Raw genomic sequence first — 22,629 nt, 5'->3', positions numbered from 1 at the left:
CCCAAGCGTTCCTCAGCAGCCGTATCGCACCAACCCAACGACTCACGAGCCCACTAGTAACTCTCACTAAGTCATGCCCGCATCCCTCCTCCCCTCCCTTGCTGGCCCTATAAAGCCCCTCGTTCCCACCCACCAGCCGCCAGCTACGGTGGCCTAGCATATCACTCTTTATCCTTCAGTCACCATGGCGTCTTCAATGGTCAAACAAGCAATTGTCGATGCTGCTGCTGCGTACACCAAGCCTGACGGCAAGGTGTTCGAGTATGGCACAGCTGGGGTAAGTTGCCGGTTTCAGCCTTGCAGCAGCTTCTATGGAGATGGTATTCTGACTGGAAATTCCCCTTATAGTTCCGGATGAAAGCGTAAGAGCCCCCGATGGTCTATAATTGTTCACTTTCGAGTCACTTTCGACTCACTTTTGACTCTCCCTAATTTTAAATTTTTAAACTTCCTTTCGTATTTTCTATCTCTCCGCAGCGCAGATGGGCAAGTTAGAACGCTTCTCACATTACTGTGACGATTCAGGGATATCCTCAACACCGTTGTTTTCGCCGTCGGGCTTTTAGCTGGACTTCGCTCAAGAAAATTGAATGGCCAATATATTGGCGTTATGATCACCGCTAGTCACAACCCCGCGGAGGACAATGGCATCAAACTTGTAGATCCAATGGTACGTCGTCGTTCATCTCATGTTTTAAAGGCGGTCCAGAAATACTGACAAATTCATGTTTTCAGGGCGAGATGCTGGAGGTAGGTGTTGTACCCAATTACGTTTCCTTGTAGAGCTGTCGGCTTATTCATTATTTATCCACTGCTTTTTAGGCTGATTGGGAAAAATACGCAACCCGATTGGCAAATTCACCCCTCGAGACTTTGGGAGACGTGTACAACAGCCTTATCAGCGAGATTGAAATTAAGATGGAGAACCCTGCTCGCGTGGTCTTCGCCCGGGATACTCGTGCTTCAGGCTCCCGCCTCGTGGGGGTGATGTCTGCTGCTCTTAGAGCATCCGAAGTCGAGTTTGAAGATTTCAAATATCTGACCACTCCCCAGCTTCATTATATTGTCCGCTGCAAGAATACCTTGGGGACGCCCTATGAATATGGCGAACCTACCGAGCAGGGATATTACCAGAAACTCAGCGGGGCATTCAAAAAAGTGATGAAGGGACGAACCATTAACGGGCCAGTGACTGTTGACTGCGCTAATGGCGTTGGAGGCCCTAAACTTAGAGAGCTGATGAAGTATTTGCCCAATGGTCAGCAAGGCGGGGTGGATATCAATATTGTTAACGACAATGTGATCAATCCTGATAGCCTGAATCATGAGGTAAAATATACATCCCAAATCCCGCCTTTTCGTTTGTACTTTTGGCTGACGATGAGAATTCATGCAGTGCGGCGCAGATTATGTGAAAACAAAACAACGTGCCCCACCATCTTCTAAAGCATCAATCCATGACCGCTGCGCTTCATTTGATGGTGACGCAGATCGACTAGTTTACTATTATCTTGACACTGGCAATGTTTTCAAACTCCTTGACGGTGACCGAATCGCAACACTCGCAGCTTCCTTTATTGGAGACTTAACAAAGAGTGCCGGAATAGGACATAAACTCAAGATTGGCGTTGTTCAAACGGCCTATGCAAACGGCTCGAGTACAGACTATATAGAGAAAGTCCTCAAACTACCAGTCATTTGCACCCCAACCGGCGTAAAGCATCTCCACCATGCCGCGTTGAGGTTTGACGTGGGAGTCTACTTTGAAGCCAACGGACACGGAACCGTAACTTTCTCAGAACATGCGCTCAAGACCATCAGATCCGCTGAACCCCAGTCCCCGGCACAACAGTACGCTCTGGAAAGCCTTATTGGTCTAACCGACTTGATAAACCAAGCAGTCGGCGATGCGTTAGCGGACTTACTCCTTGTCGAAGTGATCCTTGCCCACAAAAGTTGGGGCCTTAAGGAATGGATATCAACATACACTGACCTCCCATCACGCCTCGTTCGCATTGAGGTGGCTAATCGGTCAATATTCAAAACCGTCGATGCGGAGCGGAAGCTTGAATCGCCAGCTGGCCTGCAAGCGCGGATCGACGCTCTCCAATCACGATATAACAGGGGTCGGAGTTTTGCCCGTGCTAGTGGAACCGAGGATGCAGTTCGAGTGTATGCTGAAGCTGCGACTCGGTCTGAGGCTGACGATCTGGCTACCCGGGTCGCAAGCTCTGTGCAAGATGCTGGGAAGATAGTCTAAACCCCACAATAGAAAAAGAGGGATTAAAAAGACTATTTGTAAAGGAGACAAAAACCTTCGCAAAAGCCAAAATCGCATCTAACCTTACACATAGACAGTTGAGCGATACCACACTTTGTTCCGTACTTCGAATGTGTGTTACTGCCAATTAGAGTCGACATGAGGAAATCGAGAGAAATGCTGGAAAAATTACCCAGCACATTCTTGGATGTCTTGGGGCCTGGATTGAATATTTATGGCGACTGTTCTTTTCGTTTCTTTTCTTTTTTCTTCTGTATCTTAAAATCAGACTCCTAATCTACAGCTACCCCTGACGAATTGATTATTTTAATTAGGTTTAATTCAAACGCTCTGGATTCGATGAATCCATGTCTCCTATTCAGACATTTTTTCCCCCATACTGTTGTCGAGCTATTTACTTACGGGAGATAAAACATTTGACAAAGGATTCAAGACAAAAATTGAGAACGAAAATTGAAGATGGAATAAACCAGACGGAGTCTCAGGCATCAATTTTACCGAGCCATACTGCGCCTGTGGCCAGTCAAGGTTGATTTTTCGTCTAGGTCACCTGCGAATCGAAATTTTAAGCATTACTCCACCAAAAAGATATCGAACACAAGGAAAGCTACACAATGACCTAGCAATAACAAGGAATAGAGACTGTATAGGCATCACATAGGATATTCATTTTCATTATAATGATTACCATAAATCTAAATCTCACACTCCCTACCCTTCCTCGCGATCCATTTCATCCCTTCCTCTCTTGGCGCCCTTCGCCGGCCTTCTTCCCCTCAATGTAGCACCCCTCGACCCCCTCTTCTCATGTAAATCCTTCATCTCCGTAATCGCATGTCGCTGCGCCTCGCCCACCCTATCACTCAGCACCATCACCTCCTCTTTCTCAACTTTATACTCCTCCAATTTCTTGCCCAGCGCATTTTCAATCCGCAGCCACACCTCAAGGTCGTACTGCGTCACAATGTTAAAGGCATGTCCGCTCTTGCCCGCTCGCGCGGTCCGGCCTACGCGATGGATATACGTCTTGCTGTCCGGGGGTAGGTCGAAGTTGAGAACCACGTCGACGGAGGGGATGTCAAGGCCGCGCGCGGCGACGTCCGTGGCGACAAGGATATCGCGACTGCGCGAGCGGAATTTGCTAAGAGCGCCTAGGCGGGAGGACTGGGAGAGCTGGCCGTGGAGCGGGATGGCGCCGAAGCCGAGAGCGCGGAGTAGGATAGCGAGGCGTTGGGTTTCATTGACGGTCCGTGTGAAGACGATGGCGGATTGGCCGGCGTATTCGTTGAGAGATAGACGAGGTAGAGTCTTTATATTTGTGGGAATGAAGGAGGGTAACTTTGGGAGCAGGGTGGAGACGGTTTTGTTATTTTGCTGCTGGAGATGGAGACGCGGAGCCCACTGGAGAGGGAGGCGCGCTGGAGGGATTCGACTTTTGAGCTCATGGTTGCGGAGAAGAGGTATGTGCGGCGTTCGCGAGGGAGTACTTTGAGGATTTTGTCGAGTATAGGGCCGAAGTCGAGGTCGAGGAGCCTGTCGGCTTCGTCCATCACGAGATATTTGAGGTTGCGGAGGGAGAAGCCCTTAGTGTTTTCGAGGTGGTCAAGGAGACGGCCTGGTGTCGCGACGACGATGTGAGGTTTCTTCCCCAGCGCGATTGCTTGAGGAACCATGTCCATTCCGCCAACTATGACAGCGCACCGGACCGAGATCAGAGAGCCAAGCGCCTCGAAGGCTCCTGATATTTGGTAGGCTAGTTCTCGTGTGGGTGCCAGTATGAGACCGAATAGGGATTGTGGCTTCTCCATTAGAGCTATTGTACGGGGGAGGTAATTAGCCAGAGTTCTGTCACTGTGAGGGCGCGCGTAGCTCATTGAGCTGTTCTCTTTTATTTACCTTGTAGAATTGGCAAGGCAAATGCGGCCGTCTTCCCGCTTCCCGTCTCCGCCAGGCCGATAAGATCCCGCCCCTGGAGGGCGAGCGGGATTGACTCTGCTTGGATGGGAGTAGGTGATTTGTAGCCTAAAGTTTCACATGCTTCACATAATGAATCAATAATGCCTAGATCTTTGAAAGACTTCGTCACAGCCTCATCTTGCTGTTCCTGTGGGATTTTGTCATCTTGTTCATGGACTCCTGATGCTTGCGATTGTTGCGAGGTTGCTGAACTGGAGGATTCGGGGTCGCTCTCAGTGGGATCTGGCCGAGCTGCGTGAGCCAGCTTCCGCTTCTTCAAAGCCGACATTTTGGACAATAAATAATAATCCCTAGATAAATACGGATATATGTAACTAGAGCCAATCCTCGCTGGTGGTTATTAAAAAAGCCGGTTTTCTTGATTCTCCGCACAAAATATTTTTTGATATCCCGCAAAATCATTGTTCCGGACTAGCAGAATTTCGAAAAGAAATATCTTTCGAAACACAAACAAACTGGGCTCTAGTCACATTACATTAAAGAACGAGTTTTAGTCATGGCGAAAAGACGCATGAAGAAGCGGACTCACCTCCGCGCTGCAAATGCAAGCAATGTCACTCCTAGAAGTGCCTCTGCGTCGATGCAAAAGACCCCAAGAAGTATGGTGATTCGGGTCGGTGCTGGGGAGATCGGACCGAGTGTTAGCCAGCTGGTGAAAGATGTGCGGGCCATGATGGAGCCAGATACAGCCAGTCGACTGAAGGTAAGAGCAGTTTTTTAAATTATCAGATATGAATACATATGTGGTTTTTATTCCTGCTAACATGCTCTATTCGCCGCAATGGTAGGAACGGAAATCGAACAAACTGAAGGACTACACTGTCATGACAGGGCCTCTGGGGGTAACACATCTACTTTTATTCTCAAGGTCCAGTACAGGAAATACAAACTTTCGCCTTGCCCTTGCTCCCCGAGGACCTACCCTTCACTTCAGAGTTGAAAATTATTCGCTGTGCAAAGACGTGATCAAGGCGTTAAAACATCCAAAGGGATCGGACAAGCTCCATTTAACTCCTCCATTACTAGTAATGAATAACTTCATGTCTTCGAAAACAGACGATGAAAATCCCTCCTCGAAGGCTGTCCCTAAACACCTCGAATCTCTTACGACAACTGTTTTCCAGTCTCTCTTCCCCCCAATCTCTCCCCAAACCACCCCATTATCCTCAATACGTCGCATCATGTTGTTAAATAGAGAGCTGTCCCCAGAGCAAACAGAGGACGGCTCGTATATCATAAATCTCCGCCATTATGCCATCACCACCAAGAGGACTGGCATACCGAAACGGATACGGCGCCTTGATCCGAAGGAACAACGACGTAGGGATCGAAAGGCCGGAGCTCTCCCAAACCTTGGAAAATTAGATGATGTGGCAGATTATCTCCTAGACCCATCAGCCGCCGGTTATACGTCTGCTAGTGAAACTGAGCTCGACACCGACGCTGAAGTTGAAGTAATGGAGGCCACAGCCAAAAAAGTCCTGAATAAGCGTGAATTACAACGAATGAAGGCGGGAGAAAGGAAGTCATCGACACAATCGGATCCAAGCGTCGAAAAGAGGGCGGTAAAACTAGTGGAATTGGGTCCGCGGATGAAATTGAAACTGACCAAAGTCGAAGAGGGATTGTGTGGCGGCAAAGTCTTATGGCATCATGTTCTCACCAAGACAGAGGCAGAGACTAAACAGTTGGATGAGGCCTGGGAGAAGAAACGCAGAGAGAAGGAACAGAGACGAAAAGAACAAAAGGAAAATGTTGAAAGGAAGCGGAAAGAAAGGGGCAAGGGCGCAAAGGATGCAGATAAAGATGGCGGGGTTGAGGGGGAGGATGAGGATATCGATGAGGATTGGGATAGCGAGGATTTCGATGATCTTGATGAAGAGATGGAAGACGCACCTGCCGATGATTAGAAGTCTATGTGTCTCGCTTTATGGGGCCTCTGCTGCCTATTTTAAATACGCCTTTTTGCTCTCTTTCTTTGCATTCACATTTTAGGACTTATAGGGGGAAATATTAGGAGTTCCAAGGGAGGTCTTCAATAAAGTTGCGGGCTTTTTACCCGAAATAGACAAAATAATGTTGCTCTGATTAATTTTCATGATCTTGATTGATTGACATATCTTAGTATTAACTCGATCCATTTTCCCTTCTGGTCTTGCACTTCAATTCAGGCACTGTTCAAATTTGTTCAATGCTGGGTATGGTGAAATTTCAATGTTACCTGATGCGACAGATTTACGCAAGTACACGAGTGGATATAACTTTTCATAGTATGGTCAAGATCATACCATCCTAAGATGTTGAAGCCCGTAGCTTTTCTTCCACCAGCCTCCCTACCATCTTCTCCAATATAGCAGAGTTGCTCCCACCTCCCTGTCCTTCAAAGTAGCATTGAACGCTCTTCTCAACGTACTTACCAACGATATCAATTTCAACATTAACATCCTCCCCCGGCTGCTTCTTAGCTGTCACAATCTTCTCTTGGGTATAAGCAATCAACATAATCTCAAACCATCCCTCTTCACCATCCACCACTTTGGTCACCGTTAAACTTGCGCCGTCCAATGTAACATATCCCTTCTCAACAATATATCTCAACACGCTCTTGTCCCGTGGCTGAAGGCGGAAGGTCAGCGCATTGCCATCTGGAGTGACAGATAGAATTTTTGCGATGGTGTCGACATGGCCTTGGACGAAGTGGCCGCCCATGCGTGTTGAGGCAGTGACAGAACGTTCAAGATTGACGCCAGAGCCCTTTGTGAGAGAGCCCAGATTCGTGCGGCGCAAGGTTTCAGGAGCGACGCCGACCATAAAGGAAGATTTGTCGAAGGCGGTTACGGTGAGGCATGTTCCTGTGAACTTTTAGGGAAGGCTCCACTGTAGCTATTTTTATGAAGCGGGGTCACTAAATGTGCAACATACCGTTGACGCATATGCTGTCGCCCAGATGGCAGTCCGTAAGTATTTCCTCGCAATTGGAAATGGTCAGAGACGTCCCCCCGCCTCCCCTAGCTGTCTCATCCTGAGCTTCTAGCGACGTGACCGCTGTTGGGGGAGTGTTAGCGGTGTGCAAGATGGCCGCAGCGGGGTGGCATCAAATAGCAGCTTACTTACAGCCGATCTTCTCAACCAAGCCGGTAAACATGGCAATATGCTTTAATTAATATCTTCACAAATGAATCAAGCCCCGTTTGGATTTTTGGCGTGCCGTAGTATCGCCTGGCAGGTCTCTGCTATTTATTTCGGCTGTTGTTGATTTTACCGGCAATACCGAGTCCGCTGCCAATTGCTGGGCTTAGCCTTTCACGGGACAATCGGTTCGGTTCGGCACCGAGTTTACTTGGGCCCCCCTACGCAGCATGCAATGTTGGTGCTCCGCTATACCGAAAGGACAAAGTAGTTTAGAAAAGCAGAAACCTTGCGCCATGAACTTCTACCAACTCAGGTTTTCTTGTGGGTTGATCTGCACGCTCCCTATACTTACACGATGAAGTCGTATCTGACTTTGAGAAGCATTGTGACGAGATCCAACCCTTTGCCCTCAAGGAGCCATACCTTGGCTACTGCCCCGGCTAAATGGCGGAGCTTCGCAACCACCGCGACGGCATCCACCCAGAATGCCGAAAACCTCCCACTTGCCGGAATCCGCGTTCTGGATATGTCAAGAGTTCTTGCGGGCGTAAGTCGATGTTTCCAGTTGTTTATGAGTTATCTGGAGATTTTCGGCGGGCTGACAGCTTCTCTGACGCTCTCGTTTGCTAGCCATACTGCACTCAAATTCTTGGGGATTTAGGGTACGTAACTACACCTCCGGAGCAAGAATCTGGCGGAGTAATTTCAGTTTGACATTCTCAGGACTGTCAATACATTATTGGCTGTAACGTGTTAACACATTACTATACATGTAGTGCGGAAATCATCAAGATTGAGCATCCAGTCCGCGGCGATGACACCAGGGCTTGGGGACCCCCTTTCGCCAAATATAAGGACGGCACCAAAGAGGGACCGGGAGAGAGCGCATATTATCTATCGGTATTGCTAAAAAAAAGCTCATAGCCACAGACTGTTTTGAACAAATGGAAACCAATATGTTCGGTCCGACTGACCCACCCGGCATATAGGTAAACCGCAACAAGAAATCTCTCGGACTATCCTTCGCCCATCCTTCCGGCGTCGAAATCCTCCATAAGCTTGTAAAAGAGTGTGACGTTCTGGTGGAGAACTATATCCCCGGATCACTGAAGAAATACAAAATGGACTACGATACTGTGAAAGCTATTAACCCGAAGTTGATATACGCAAGTATTACCGGGTATGGGCAGACTGGTCCCTATAGCCAACGGGCAGGATACGACGTCATGGTTGAGGCTGAGATGGGCTTGATGCATATCACTGGTTCTCGCGACGGACCTCCAGTGAAAGTTGGTGTCGCCGTTACGGATCTAACCACGGGACTTTATACATCTAATGCTATTATGGCAGCATTGCTGGGCCGAGCGAGAACTGGGAAAGGCCAACATATCGATGCGTGTTTGAGTGATTGTCAGGTCGCCACGTTATCGAATCTGGCAAGTTCTGCATTAATCAGCGGTGAAAAAGATTCTGGCCGATGGGGAACTGCTCATCGTAAGTACTATTTTATACTTCCCCCGCTTTGTTAACCACACATCCATACTGAGGCTGAGATTTACCCTTGTAGCTTCTATCGTACCGTATCGTGCATATAAAACGAAAGACGGTGATATTCTTCTTGGAGGCGGAAATGACAAGCTCTTTGGTGTGTTATGTGACAGACTAGGCCAGCCAGAATGGAAGGCAGACGAGCGTTTTGTCAGAAACAACCTTCGAGTTAAGAATAGAGATGTCTTGGATAAGATGATCGAAGACAGAACAAGGCAGAGGACTACTCAGGAGTGGCTTGAGATACTCGAAGGTAGCGGCATGCCATACTCCGCTATCAATGATATCCAGGGGACCCTTAACCATTCACATGGTATGTTTTCAGCACCTCGGCTTTTCTTTCCTTTACTTAATAAAATGAAAACTATTATGATATCCGGTCGCTAATTCTTGATATGAATAAACAGTGCTGGCCCGAGATATGGTTGTAGAGGTAGACCATCCAACCTGCGGACCTATGAAACTTGTCAACACGCCCATCAAGTATTCTGATGCCAAGCCTGGTGTTAGAACACCCCCCCCGACCCTGGGCCAGCATAGCGACGAGGTCCTTCGAGATCTCGTGGATCTTGGGGAGAACGAGATTGCGCAACTGAAGAAGGATGGAGTTGTTGCTTAGATACATAGATAAAATAGATATTAATCGTGCCGCTGCTTACTCACTCACCTCTAGTGAGTGTGTCACACCAAAACAATAAAAACACTGAAATGATAAAAATCTTGTAAATTCTTAATCTTCATTAATTTAATTTAATTAATAATTATCACAATGTTGAATAAAGATGAAAATATTGAAGAGTGTATTCAACAAGTCATAACTGTCTATTAAAAAAATTCAAAACTTAAAATATTATCTCTTTTATAAGAATTTAATGTCTTCTATCAACATTTTCAAGCACATATCAATGAAAGAAATTCAAATACTGTGAAGATATTAGTTAATAAAAGATGAAATAAGAGTTAGAAGAATATGATTAAATAATAAATTAAGCTGCTAGATGAAAAAATTACTTCTTCACAGTTAAACATATTTAAGATTTCATGAATTTAATTCTTAAATATTATTATGTAGATTTTACTATCTCTCTTTTAAAAGTCAGTAAAATATAAATATACAGATTTATTAAACATTTATTTAAGTATAAAAAAATAAAGCAGAAGTCAATAAATTTGAAATAACTATTAAATAAAAATATTAAAAATATTAAAATCTGATTTAACTATTTTTACATGCTATTTAAGTAGTATAAGTTTCATATCTGTGATGTTTACAACTTTGATGAAATTAAATTTTAAGAAAAATAAAAAAGAGAAGAATAACTTATAACTAGACTGGCCGGTGAGATCATGAATTTCACATTTAATCTCATTTAGTCTGATCTTATACATTTCTTGACATGAGTCTCACCAGAATCAAGCCTTAAAAAAATCTGAAAATGAATCATTTCTGAGTGAAATGATATGAAAAATGACTAGATTTAATTCAAGAACAGTGAAATGAGAGTAATTTCTCAGAATAAACTATGAAAGATGATTATTCTTTCAAAATCAGAATGAGACTGAGACTGAAGATTAAAATCAGTCTTATTCAGTTTATTCAGTGATTACTTATATAATCAGAATTTAGTAACAATTATTGATAACACTCATGAAACAACTAAATATATTCTTGTGCAAGTTTATTCTTCACTTTCTTATGAAAACTATACTTCTCTAATATACTGTGATCAGAGATATTAAACTATCTGATAATTTCATGTTTTATAATTATGAGTTTCTTAATTATTTCTTCTTATAATTGTTTTCAGTGATAGTGATAAATATCTTAACTTAAGTTGAACTTTCACTTCATTCTTATCTCTATTAATGAAATTATCAGAATATCATATATCATCAGTGCAACAGTTGAATATATACTCTTAATAATTTTTTATAACTCTAGAATTGATTTAATGTGTAAATTCATCAGATTATCTTGAAGATAGCAGTTAAATTCAGTTTTATAAGTATATAGTTTTGCCTGATTTTCAGTTATAATTAATATATATAAGTTCTGTTTCAAAGTTAGTATTATAGTTCTATATAATATAAAGTATTATCAAAGATCATTACTTACTAGGGAATTATATTTCACTGTCTTTATATCTTGAATATCTACTTATTCAAATCTCTGATAGTTGACATTGTAGTAGTCTCAGATTAATTTAATATATAAGTCTTATTTCTTCTCTGTTCAATCTTGAGAAGTGTAGATATTAACTTGATAGAAGAGATCTAGTAAAGCTACTATAGTATAATACTCTGTAAAAGATTGTTCAGTTTTACTGTAGTAATATATTAGTTTATTTCTTACAGTAATAATAGTCTGCACTATAGTATTATTTCAGACTGAATTTCTTTTTAAGTGATTCAACTGCTTCTTAAGATAAGTAAATAAACTATTATATATTTATCAGACTGACTACAGCATTGATGTATAAGTGATTAAGACTGTCTTTATTATCTTATAAAACTGAAATAGTAAATCAATTATATATTTTAACTGAGTTCACTTTATATTAGAAAGTTTCAATATCTGAATCTTTTTCTGATCAGAGTGTTGCACTCAATGATTAATTATCTGATATAATTGAAGAGTCTGAACAGTTATCTTATATATTGAACTTTATCATATTCTAATATTCTGTATCATATTCAGTGATACAACTGATTTATTTATTTATTGAATATCATGAAATCATTATTATTATTTAGAGAAGATATAAATCACATTAATAATGTTTTGAATCTGTGATATTTAAATTATTAGTCAATCTATTCAAAATTAATAGTAGTGTTATTAAAAAGCATTATTAAAAAGTAATATTAAAAAGTGTTATTAAAAAATATTATCTTTTATAAAGTAAATGTAAATATTACTTGAGTAATCACTTTCATCTCATTCTCATCTCAAGAATCAGTTATTTCATTATTCTTCATCTCAATGTTAAGATTCTTTATCAGTGTTTATATCACAAGTTGAATCACATGAGTAATATAGAGAATATGATCTTGTTTATTATTTCAGAAATACAAAGTCAATTTTTACTCTAAGCTCTTTATCATAGTATAGTTATTTACAGCATTATCAGTTGTAATTATAAGAAGACTGAGACTAATATCTCAATAGTCATTTTTAATCACAGTTATTAATATCTCTATTATATAATTCTCAGTATGACTACTGATCAATGATTCAAATTCAATTAATATCTCTTGATAAGTTCAGTTCTTATTAATATAATAATATATAACTCTTATAAATGCAAGATTGTTTATACTAGTTCATGCATTCACTGTGAGAGACACTCTTCAATGATTCTTCAACTCTGATTCTAGATATTGTATATTAACTTTGTAATGTATCTTAAGATTGAATTAAAGACAGAATCAATGTGAAATATGAAGATTTGAATTAAGTATTTGAAGAAGTGTTCAGAATTCAGAGTTTTCAATTGATTAAAGAGAAAGATTCAGAGATATACACATGTAAAGTAATTATTCATAAAAGTTATTAGATGAGAGTTATAAAATCAGAGTACTGATACATGATTGTTTTCATATAATTTTCTTCAAATTAGAAAGTTAGTATTATTAAAAATCATTATCTAGTAGAGTAACTTACCAGCTCAGTAGTAATCTCTTCTGATTATTTTTCTTTTATTATCTGCATTCTGATGACTTCAGATATCTGAAAATTTCTTCAGAGTTATGATCAGTTTATAATGAATATTTCTGAATGAAGTTACAGTGATTGTAGTAGAGAGATGACTCTTCAGTAATTTATAATATAATCTATTAATAATTATTTCATAGTTCATCTCAGTGTTTGTGTTAAGTTTTTCATAAATTTTATAACCTGGAATCAGATGTGAAGAATGAAGTTATTATTTATTATAATTGAAAGAGAGTATTCTGTGTTGAATTGTAAATAACATAGACTTTGTAATTCACAGTGATTTCTTGAAGAGTTTGTGAATCTTCAATAGAAGTAAAAGAAGTGAAAGAAGTGAATTCAGAAGACATGATAATAATTTGAAAAAGATAATAATTTATTTTCAATAACTGATCACTGATGTGTATAAGAAGAATTAATATAAGAGAAAATAATCTTATTTCTTAGCTTAGTTATAATTTTAGTACTAACTCAGATTGAATATCATCAATATATAAAAGTAAATAAACAATCTTGATTAATCTCTGTCATATTTCTTGAAATATATTAATATTGTGAAAGAGAGTGTTACTAAATTACATTATTAAATAATATCATTAAAAATATATTAATAATTATGAATATTAATGTTGAAAAAATGTTGATACTTATACATTATAGATATATATATATATATATATTATTTCTGACTTGATTACAACTTGTACAATAATTTTTAAAAACTTAAAATTAATTTCAATTATTAATAATTATGAACTTATAACTAACTAATATAAAAAGAAAAAAACTTTTTCTACTTATTATCTTTCTACTCTTTCTCATTCTTCTTATTATTCTTTATAATTCACTTCTTATTCTTCTTCTTCTTCTTCTTCTTCTCATCTGAAATGATAATTATCTTAAAATCTCTCTTCACTATCTTCTCAGAGAAGGGTTTCTGCTGCTCTCTCTCAGCCAGGTCAATCTATGTCTCAAAATCCTGCATTTCCTGGTCTGCTGTCTCAGATTTCATCTCAGTGATAAGCAGATTAACATGCTCAGAGAGCAGAACTGTCTTCTTAATATTCTGAATCATGAAGTGCATTCAAGACCTGAACAAGGTCTCAATTCTCTTCTTCTCTGTCAGCTTCTACTAATCAATTAGAGAATAGAAGTATTATCAAAAATTGTTATCTCTTAATAAATAAAACACTTATCAGTTTTAACTTCTTTATCTCTTACTTCAACATTCTCTTAATCTTCTTCTACTATTACTTATTTATTTATAGTAATACTCTTCTTCTCTCTTTCTCTCTTTATCTTGATCTTAAATTATTCTCAGAACTTCTTCTGATCTCACTGCTACTATATAAGACTCTTTACTATCTTCTTCTTTAATCTCTCACAGATGACATTATCTGCATTATTTCTATACTTAGTTCAGTCTAAATCTATTAGAAGTGTTACTTAAAATTGTTATCATTCTACTCTCTTACAGAGTCTCTTCAAGATATTATAATATATCTTATAATTTGTCTTCTCTTGCTTGAATGTCTTCTTCTTCTCTTTCTTCAATCTGTGATAGTACTCACGCGCCTTGATAATCCACAGGATCACAGAATATTTGAAGAGAAATGACATAATTGATTTCAGTAAGTGTTAAAGAGAGATAAAGATAGAAGAGATAGTTAGAAATGATATAATAATAGTAATAATAATGATAATGATAATGATAATGATGATAATAATAGTGATAATGATGATAGTAATGATAATAATAATAATGATAAAAGAAAGAGTGCATTGAAATATATTACTGACTTATCAAATATAAAGAGACTTAAAGAAAATATTAACAGCTTTCAGTGATGTATAGAAACAGCTACAGTGTTATATAGTAACATCATCTTCATTCAATACATACACTGTTGATATTCTTTGTATATAGTTATCATATAATCTGTATCAGAGATACATGCAGAAAACAGATCTTTATTACTAGAGTAAATAATTACAGCAATTCTCTGTTTTTATATTATAAAGATAAGTTATTCTCATTTCTTTCTTCTCTCTTTTCTCTTCTTCAATCAATCACTAATTTCAAGCTGATATGAAAACTATTAAAACACTCTCAGAAATTCTCAAATTAAAGAGTATAGACTAATCAAATTTTAAATACAGAAGAAATTAAATTATCTTCTACAGATTTAATTATTCATCTCTTCTCAAATAAAACAGCAGTCACATTCTCTTTCTCTCTCAATCAAACAAAACATGGCCTGTGAAAAGTGAGTATCATGTCAGGTCATAATGACCAACACAGCCTCAGCATGCAGAGCTGTATATACACAGTGTATACTGAACTGAGAGACTGCATGAGTTGTGAATCAGCAGCAGCATTTCAGAGAGAGTCATGCAACATAAGAAAGCTACAACTCTTAGTTATATGTACAGAGAGTGAATCACTGCAGTAAGTACATGTGCATTGAAGTAACACTTTTTAATAATACTCAGTCTCTGATATAATGAAAATAGAGTCTCTCTGTGAGATCTGTTTCTATCAGAAGTCAGAAGATCTTATATTTCTCAAGATTATCTTCACACATCTTATCTGTGAAATTAATGAGAGAAATTATTAATTTCAGTATTCTGTTCTTGATATCATTCAAGTGACAGCAGAGTTCACTCTGATCACACTTTTTAAGTGTATATTTTCTAATTATTCACATTTATATAGATATATACTGATTATTTATTAGATGATGTTAAGATAATGACTCATTACAGCTGTGTTACTCTCACTGTGAGAGATACACAGTTGATAATGAATATTGTAAAGACTTTGAAGAGTGAGTATTTTAAGAGTACTGTTGTGATTCAAAGGTTGCTTAAGCCAGCGTACGATTACAGGCGTACGCCGGCTTCTTATATATTGAATCTCGTACGCTAAATTAATTAGTGGCCGCTAGGGCCCCCTTTACATTCATACACTAGTAGTTTGGAAGTGGCCGCGTTATTATCCGACGGTCATACGTTCTCCCGAACCACATCCTCCCCCACCAGATTCAGTCACGCCCACGTGACCATGTCATACACCCTAGCTTCATGTGGATTAGCTCGCCACTAGCATTTCACAATCATGTGACCTATTCCTGATTCAGCTAGCATCCTGTGTACATTCTCACAAAGAAACTTCTACTATATTACATCACTCATTCACTAACTTTTCTCATTCTTTAATCATCTTCTTCATCATCATCATCATTGAACATTACTATCTCATTCAAGATTTCTATCTCTTCTTCTGTTCAACTCTTTTCATCTGTTTATCTATTACATTGTACACATTTCTGACAATGACTTCTTATTCTCATAACAAGTGTCATTGTAGTGCTCATATCAGGCAGTTCATTAGCAGTAAGTGTAACACATTGTGAAACATGATCAGAACTTATTTATCTTCTAACAATCACCAGAACAATGTATTATCATGAATGATGACACATCTTCTTCATCTTCTTATACACCTCTGATCATTTCCTTCTCAGCAGGTCTCTAATCATGTTTTCTAACACAATTTTGTATGAATGCAGATGCTGATATGTTTGTTTTTATTCATGTAGAATCTTCACATATTGACAGATCTGCATTCACTAATGATAGTGAACTCAGTGTTGAATCATTGATTGAGAACTTGAAGAATGCAATAATGAAGAAATTGTCTGTGCTATATGTAACTGAGTCTTCTGTGTCTCTTTCTACTCTCTCTGTTTCTTTCTCTGTCACTCTCTCTCAATCTTCTACATCTGCTTCTGTGTCTGGTTCCTCTCCCACTACCCCTGTTCCCGCAACTCTCACTTCTGCTACTTCTGGTTTTGCTGTCTCTGCTTTCATTATCAGCTCTCCTCATTTCAAGAAGATGTTGTATAGACTTAATAAATCATCTCTCTCAGTATGTACACTTTCACTCTTCTTACTGACTCTCAGAATGATTTATTGTACAAAGACTGTGTATAACATAACTATCTGAAGCTCAGTCACAGATACTGATTATTACATTCATTTTAAATATTTATGATGAGATAATCATCTATTCATCTCAGAGAATCACTCTCTCTCTTAACAGTGTTAAGATTATAAGTCTTTTTCTTTTTCATCTTTTCTTTCTGATGCTGATTTTTCTGTTCTTAGAAGAAATTATTATAAGTTTTACTGTGTATGAAGTTGTGATGTTCATAGATACTAAGAAACTTTTTACAATTATAAAGTTCAACATTGTAGAAACATCTGCTCTGATGAATTTCTTTGAAATAATAGATCTGTATCAGTCTATTTTCTGATATCTGTTATTCAACTTCATGATGCAGGCAAAAGATATCTGTGTTTTCAGAAACAGAAATGCAGATGTCATACTCTTTTACACCTGTGAGTGTGAGGCTCATATATCTTATCTGAGATGTTATTGTGGAAATAAGCTGTTCACATACTGCATTCTGCTTTCTGTATTTTCTTATGTCTCTCTCTCTCTTTCTGAGAAGCCTCATGCATGTTGTAATTACACATACAATTCTAAGATCAGTGAGTGTTTGTTCAGTAATTGTTACCTCTGTTTTTGCAGTTTCATACACTAATAATAGTTCTTAGTTGCTCCAGCACCAGAGGCCATTTTAATCAAAGATGATAATGCTGCTGAGACTACTCTCTCTCACTCTCAAGCTTCTTCTATCACTTTCTCTCCCTTCTCTGCAGGGAAGGTCATGCACACACTGAATTATAAGTGTTCAGCCCCAGGTAGCTTCTGTCATTTGTCCAGTCCTGTGCCTTCTTCTTTCATTTCTTCTGTCTTCATCTTCCCTGTTCTGACTTCTGGTCCTGCAGATCCTGTGCTCTTCTTCAATTTCTCTACACATACATGTATGCATTTCTATATTGGCATTTCAGCCAATCTTGTGATAAATGACATTAATGTTGTACACAGAGTGATAGAGGAATCAGAGACATGTACAGCATTATTGCAAGAGCAGCTTGTGACTCTTGAATTCCTTGCAGATCTCGAGTTTTGAGATTTTCTTTGTTTTTAGTGTTTTTCAGATGACATGATGTTGGAAATAGATTAAATATGTGACATATGAAAATGAATGAAGTGTGTATGATAACATTTGTCTTTTACAGCTGACTCTTACAGTTGATGATCAATTCATTATTTCTTTTCTTACACTTTTTCTTTATCTGCTAGTCACTACTCTTACACAATCTCTATATAGTATAGTGTTTAATGACTAGGTTCAACAGCTTTCATCTTTTATGATTCTGTCTCATGCATTATACTGTCTCTCTTCACCTGCTTAGATCACTACAGTGAACAGCTCATTGAAACTAATCTCATCTGATCTCTGAGCATTTTCAGGAGTTGAGATGACTTGATCTCACATATCTGCAGATGTTTCAGATAGTTCATCCTCTGTGATCTCTGCAATTAAACTGATATAAACAGTTGAATTCAACTCTGAATTCCTTTTTCTTCTGCAATCTGACTCATATGTAAGTCTGCTGCTTTGAGACTGCTCTTTACTACATTGCATCTGCTGTCTGCAGTGTGTTATTGTATGACTGGCTACAGTCTCATCACTTATTGAAGTGTAATATTTATCTGATTTCTTCATTTCTTCTCATTCTTTTCTTATAATTGTGAAAAGATTAGAATAAGTGAGATTATCTAATTTATAAGTATCTATAATTTCTCTTACTTCACAAGGCTTTTCAATTGTAAGTTTCTTCTTTTTCAACACTGATGATAGTGCTGCAGATGACTATAATCTGCTCAGATCTTATATCTTTGCTTTCATAAGTCATGAATCATTGATTAAGTTGTGTAAGACTCATTCCTCTGATTCTTTCAATGTGTACATTCCCAGAGAATGTGATTTGAGTATTTTATATAGCTTAAATCATCTAGATTGAAACTTCTCAGAACTCTCATTGTATACAAGAACTCACATTCTTATCTTGAGACTCAATTCTTTAACAAGTGAGTCTTGTATTCTTTTCAATTGAATTGCTCAGTTCAGGAGTAACTTATTAGCTTTTGCATGTGTGTGGCTGATCTCTTTCAATCTTGATTCTGTGTCTGCGACTGTTGTGTCTGCAACTGCTACTGCTGCATTCATAACTACTGTTCCTGCTGCATCTGCAACTGCTGTTCCTGCTGCATCTGCAACTGCTCCCTCTCTCACCTTTTCCAAAGCATTCTTCAGGATGCACGGATGCAATCCATACAACAGGTAGAATGGTGAATGCTTGGTGACTGCATGCTGTCAAATCCGCGTGGTCAGTAGCACCTGCCTGAGATATTCATCTCATAGTCTTGTAGGCTTGCTCACTAGATATTTTATCAGCATGTTGCTCAAGATTTCATTCAAGCATTTCATCTTCTCATTTATCTGTGAGTGATATGACATTGTTCTACAATGTCTTATCTGTAGCTGGTCTATGAAATGCCTCATCACTTCTTCTATGAGATTCACACTGTTATCAGTTAGAATCTCGCGCGGCATTTCATAGTTAACATAGATCTCATTATGTAGAAACTTTATCATCATCTTCTCTGTCATCTCTGAAACTGCTTTCACAACTGACCAGTCAGTAGTATAATTAATAACAGTGATTATTCATTGATTTCCATTTGATATTCACAGTAATATACCTATGAGATTCACTCTTCATTATTTAAACAGTTGTATTGTACATTTCATCTGATATTGTACTTTCTCACATTTCAACCCTTTCTTAGATTCTTTCATAATCTGGCAATTCAGACACTTGTGAGTGTATATCTGAATGTTCTCAGCCATGCTTAGCCAGTATACTCTTGATTTGAGTATGCTCATAAGTTCAGGGCTTTCTAAGTGACTGAATTCCTTATGCATATAAGTCATCAAGTCACATCTAAATGAAGATTCTAGATAGAGAGCTTCTGCATATTCTAGATCATGATAAAGTATAACATCATTTTTCAATTTTCTCAGCTTGAAGTTCAGAAGCATCTCTTCTACTACTTTCATAAGATACTTGTTATCTGACATCTTGTCATTCTTCAAGTGAGAGATCATGATATTCACTCATTCTGATTTCTTGCATTCTCTTAGCATATTTAATGTGAATGTTTCTTGTGTCTGATTCACAGAACTCTCATTCATGAAATTGAGTCTGTGACTGATTGTGTTCAGTATCACTGCATTCAATCTCTTTCAGTATTTGATATGAAGATTATACACTTGGAACTCTGAGATTCAATATACTAAGTGTTTAAAAGATTTTGTTATTAATTGTAGATAGATGAGACTTTCATGATCTGTGATCACTGTTATTGTATATCTGTTATTAATATATCTATTTCATAATACCAGCATGTGCTTGATCACTAGCAATTCCTTTTCATACACTGAGTAATTGAGCTCAGCGCCTGATAGTTTTCTATCATTATACATCATCAGATACAGCTTGTCATTCTTACTCATCTGTAGAAGAGTGTCTCTGATAGCTCATTCAAATGCATCTGTCTTAATGTAGAAAGGTTTATTACAATCTGATTGAATAAGTACTGAGAATGTTATTATATATTCTCTCAGTGTGAGAAAAGCCTCTTCACACACAGTATTTTAGATAATTGAATGAAACTTCTTCTTTCACAGATTTGCATTCATTTCTCTTAAGAGATCTGAGAGTGATGCAGATATTTGTGTAAAATCCTTGATGAATCTGCAGTAGTATGAGATTAACTCAAGAAACTGTTATATATAATGTATGTTTCTCAGCTGCAGCTAATTCACTATGACATTCAATTTCTTCAGAATGAGATATATACAGTTATCACTCACTATATGCTCTATAAACTTCAACTCTTCTATTTCAAACACATACTTGATTGATTTGATATAGAGCTTATACTCTGTCAGAGTTGTAAGCACTTCATTGAGATGCTTCAGATATTTATTATATAAGTTTGAAAAGACTAGAATATTATTGAGATATATAAGACATGAGATTTTATTCTGTTTATAAAGAATTGTATTCATTATTATTTAAAAGATGACAGGCATATTTGTCAGATTAAATGATATTATTAGAAATTCAAACTTTCTTCATTGTGTATTAAATACAGTTCACAGAACTGACAGTTCATCTACACAGATCTGTCAGTATTCTGAGAGAAGATTAATCTTTGATAGATATCAGATGTTTTCAACTGTATTCAACTGTTGTTGAATCTGTGACAGTGAATATTCATTCTTGATTATAAGCTTGTTAAGTGCTTAGTAATCAATACATATTCATCACTTCTCACTTATCTTTTTCATGAATAGAACTGAAAAGCCTCACATACTTAATGAGAATCATATAAGATCACATTCTAGAAGGTCAGTGATCTGACACTTCTGTTCTTCAAGATATGTTTGTGACAGAGAGTACACATTCTGATTGACTGATTTTGTATCCTCTGTGTCAATCTCATGTACAAATTCTCATTTCAGTGATAATTTCAGTGAAAAATCTGTTCAGAAGATCTTTTCATACTTCTTCAGAAGCTTCTTCATACACTTGTTCTTCTGCATATTCTTTATCTTGGTTTTCTCTGCTTCTGAGTCCTGTATGACATACAGAATGCTTTCAGATGAGATCTTATGAATTATTCTCTTTACTTATTAATGTATAAGCAGATTTAATCCTTCTATATCAGAGATGTGAAATGTCCTTCTCATATCAGTTAATAGAATTATATGAATTATTTTCTTCCTATCAGTCAATCACATATGATATGTATGCTATTGAATCTGTGAATTGAACCTTTGAAATCAATCAAGTCTAAGAATAAGGTCATATTCCATGTTCTGCAGCTCTCACACTCAAATATAGCAAGATCATTCTCTGAAGTGCAAGAGAACTCTTACTTTTACAGATAATATCAGATATCAGTTATCAGATAATCTTATATATCAGAGATTCTTCACTCAGTGAACCTCTTTCAATCTTCAGATTATATAATTATTAATATATTATATAGAAGCTTCTATGTCTGCTAACACTTTTACAGTCATCTCTCAATTCTTACTCAAGTGTCTCTTATACATTAACATTTCAGGTCTCAAGGTATTGAGATGAGTGTTCACTTCATTCTTGTCTGCATCTCAGTCAGAAGTCTGCTTTCTCTTAGTATTCACAGGATTCAGAGAGTCATCTAACACAGACATCTCTTTCACTTTAAAGACTTTTCATAGAATATCAGTAAGTGTCTCTGAACTCACTGATTCTGCTAGTTTTTTAACTCTCTTGCTTCTCTTGACTGTACACACTGAGTGCAATCTTTTATATCATGATTTTGACATTCACAGTTGAAGCAAGCTTGATGCTTATGATATCAAGATTTTCACTCAGAGAATTTCTTTTTCAGAGAATTCAGTGCTTTAGTGATAGCATTCAGATCTAGATTCATCATATTCAGATATATGACTTGTATTATAGAAGTCTGATTACTTATTCTTCACTAAGACATACTCAATTGCAGTATTTTCTGTTACAATTGACTCACTTATTCTCATATAATAAGAATATTATATGCTTTCTTCACTGTATCTGATTACAAGGTTAAGTATTTTCATTTCACTCTCAACTCAGGTGTAAGATCATGAATGAAGATCTGTAAACAGAAAGATGTTAAAAGCTCTTCATTTAATACAAGATAGTGTAAGCTGAAGTGTGTGAAGTATAATATAAGATTACTTATTTATCTACACTCAGTGAAGTATTTATAATACTTATCTTATATATTCACTTTCTCAAAGTTATACAAGATTCATTTGAAAAACTCATTTCATATTTATAAGAATGAATATCACTCTGAGTCTGTGAGATTCATCTTTTCATCAGTCATTTATAATGACTTTGCTTTTTCATGTAGAAATGCAGCAGATCTTAAGACTTGTTAAAATTTCATTAACTG

The 22,629-nt window shown here is 37.5% G+C and overlaps 5 protein-coding genes across 6 annotated transcripts; 3 read left to right on the top strand and 2 right to left on the bottom strand.

Annotated features, from left to right (window-relative positions):
* The first annotated feature begins 6 nt into the window (after positions 1–6).
* Positions 7–4,674, top strand: BDBG_06326 (phosphoacetylglucosamine mutase). The gene is made up of 6 exons (XM_002623432.2): positions 7–277; positions 349–362; positions 526–670; positions 736–750; positions 823–1,329; positions 1,397–4,674. The coding sequence occupies exons 1-6, from the start codon at positions 185–187 to the stop codon at positions 2,258–2,260; spliced, it is 1,638 nt and encodes a 545-aa protein (XP_002623478.1). The 5' UTR covers positions 7–184; the 3' UTR covers positions 2,261–4,674.
* On the bottom strand, positions 2,993–4,526 carry BDBG_06325 (ATP-dependent rRNA helicase RRP3; the record flags this gene model as incomplete). The annotated part of the gene is made up of 3 exons (XM_031722560.1): positions 2,993–3,589; positions 3,673–4,094; positions 4,178–4,526. 3 exons carry the CDS (start codon positions 4,524–4,526, stop codon positions 2,993–2,995), a joined length of 1,368 nt encoding a protein of 455 aa, XP_031579355.1.
* An 11-nt stretch (positions 4,675–4,685) lies between the features above and the next one.
* On the top strand, positions 4,686–7,031 carry BDBG_06324 (ribosome biogenesis protein Ssf2). Its single transcript, XM_002623430.2, has 2 exons — positions 4,686–4,961; positions 5,047–7,031. Exons 1-2 carry the CDS (start codon positions 4,755–4,757, stop codon positions 6,166–6,168), a joined length of 1,329 nt encoding a protein of 442 aa, XP_002623476.1. The 5' UTR covers positions 4,686–4,754; the 3' UTR covers positions 6,169–7,031.
* BDBG_06323 (riboflavin synthase, alpha subunit) lies at positions 6,268–7,733 on the bottom strand. Its single transcript, XM_002623429.2, has 3 exons — positions 7,373–7,733; positions 7,181–7,303; positions 6,268–7,110 (listed from the first exon to the last, which is right to left on the bottom strand). The coding sequence occupies exons 1-3, from the start codon at positions 7,401–7,403 to the stop codon at positions 6,551–6,553; spliced, it is 714 nt and encodes a 237-aa protein (XP_002623475.1). The 5' UTR covers positions 7,404–7,733; the 3' UTR covers positions 6,268–6,550.
* On the top strand, positions 7,500–9,761 carry BDBG_06322. 2 transcript variants are annotated; one of them, XM_031722559.1, is made up of 7 exons: positions 7,624–7,711; positions 7,772–7,937; positions 8,021–8,052; positions 8,167–8,290; positions 8,380–8,884; positions 8,958–9,251; positions 9,346–9,745. In XM_031722559.1, the coding sequence occupies exons 2-7, from the start codon at positions 7,917–7,919 to the stop codon at positions 9,555–9,557; spliced, it is 1,188 nt and encodes a 395-aa protein (XP_031579354.1). In that variant the 5' UTR covers positions 7,624–7,711; positions 7,772–7,916; the 3' UTR covers positions 9,558–9,745. The 2 variants fall into 2 exon arrangements, with proteins under 2 accessions (XP_031579353.1, XP_031579354.1); XM_031722558.1 differs by having other exon boundaries at positions 7,500–7,937; positions 9,346–9,761.
* Positions 9,762–22,629: the final 12,868 nt, after the last annotated feature.

The sequence above is a fragment of the Blastomyces gilchristii genome, assembly GCF_000003855.2.
Source record: "Blastomyces gilchristii SLH14081 genomic scaffold supercont1.13, whole genome shotgun sequence".
Classification (NCBI taxonomy): Eukaryota; Fungi; Ascomycota; class Eurotiomycetes; order Onygenales; family Ajellomycetaceae; genus Blastomyces; species Blastomyces gilchristii.
Note: the sequence above shows the minus strand (reverse complement) of the source record. Positions and strands in the feature narration are given on the sequence as shown.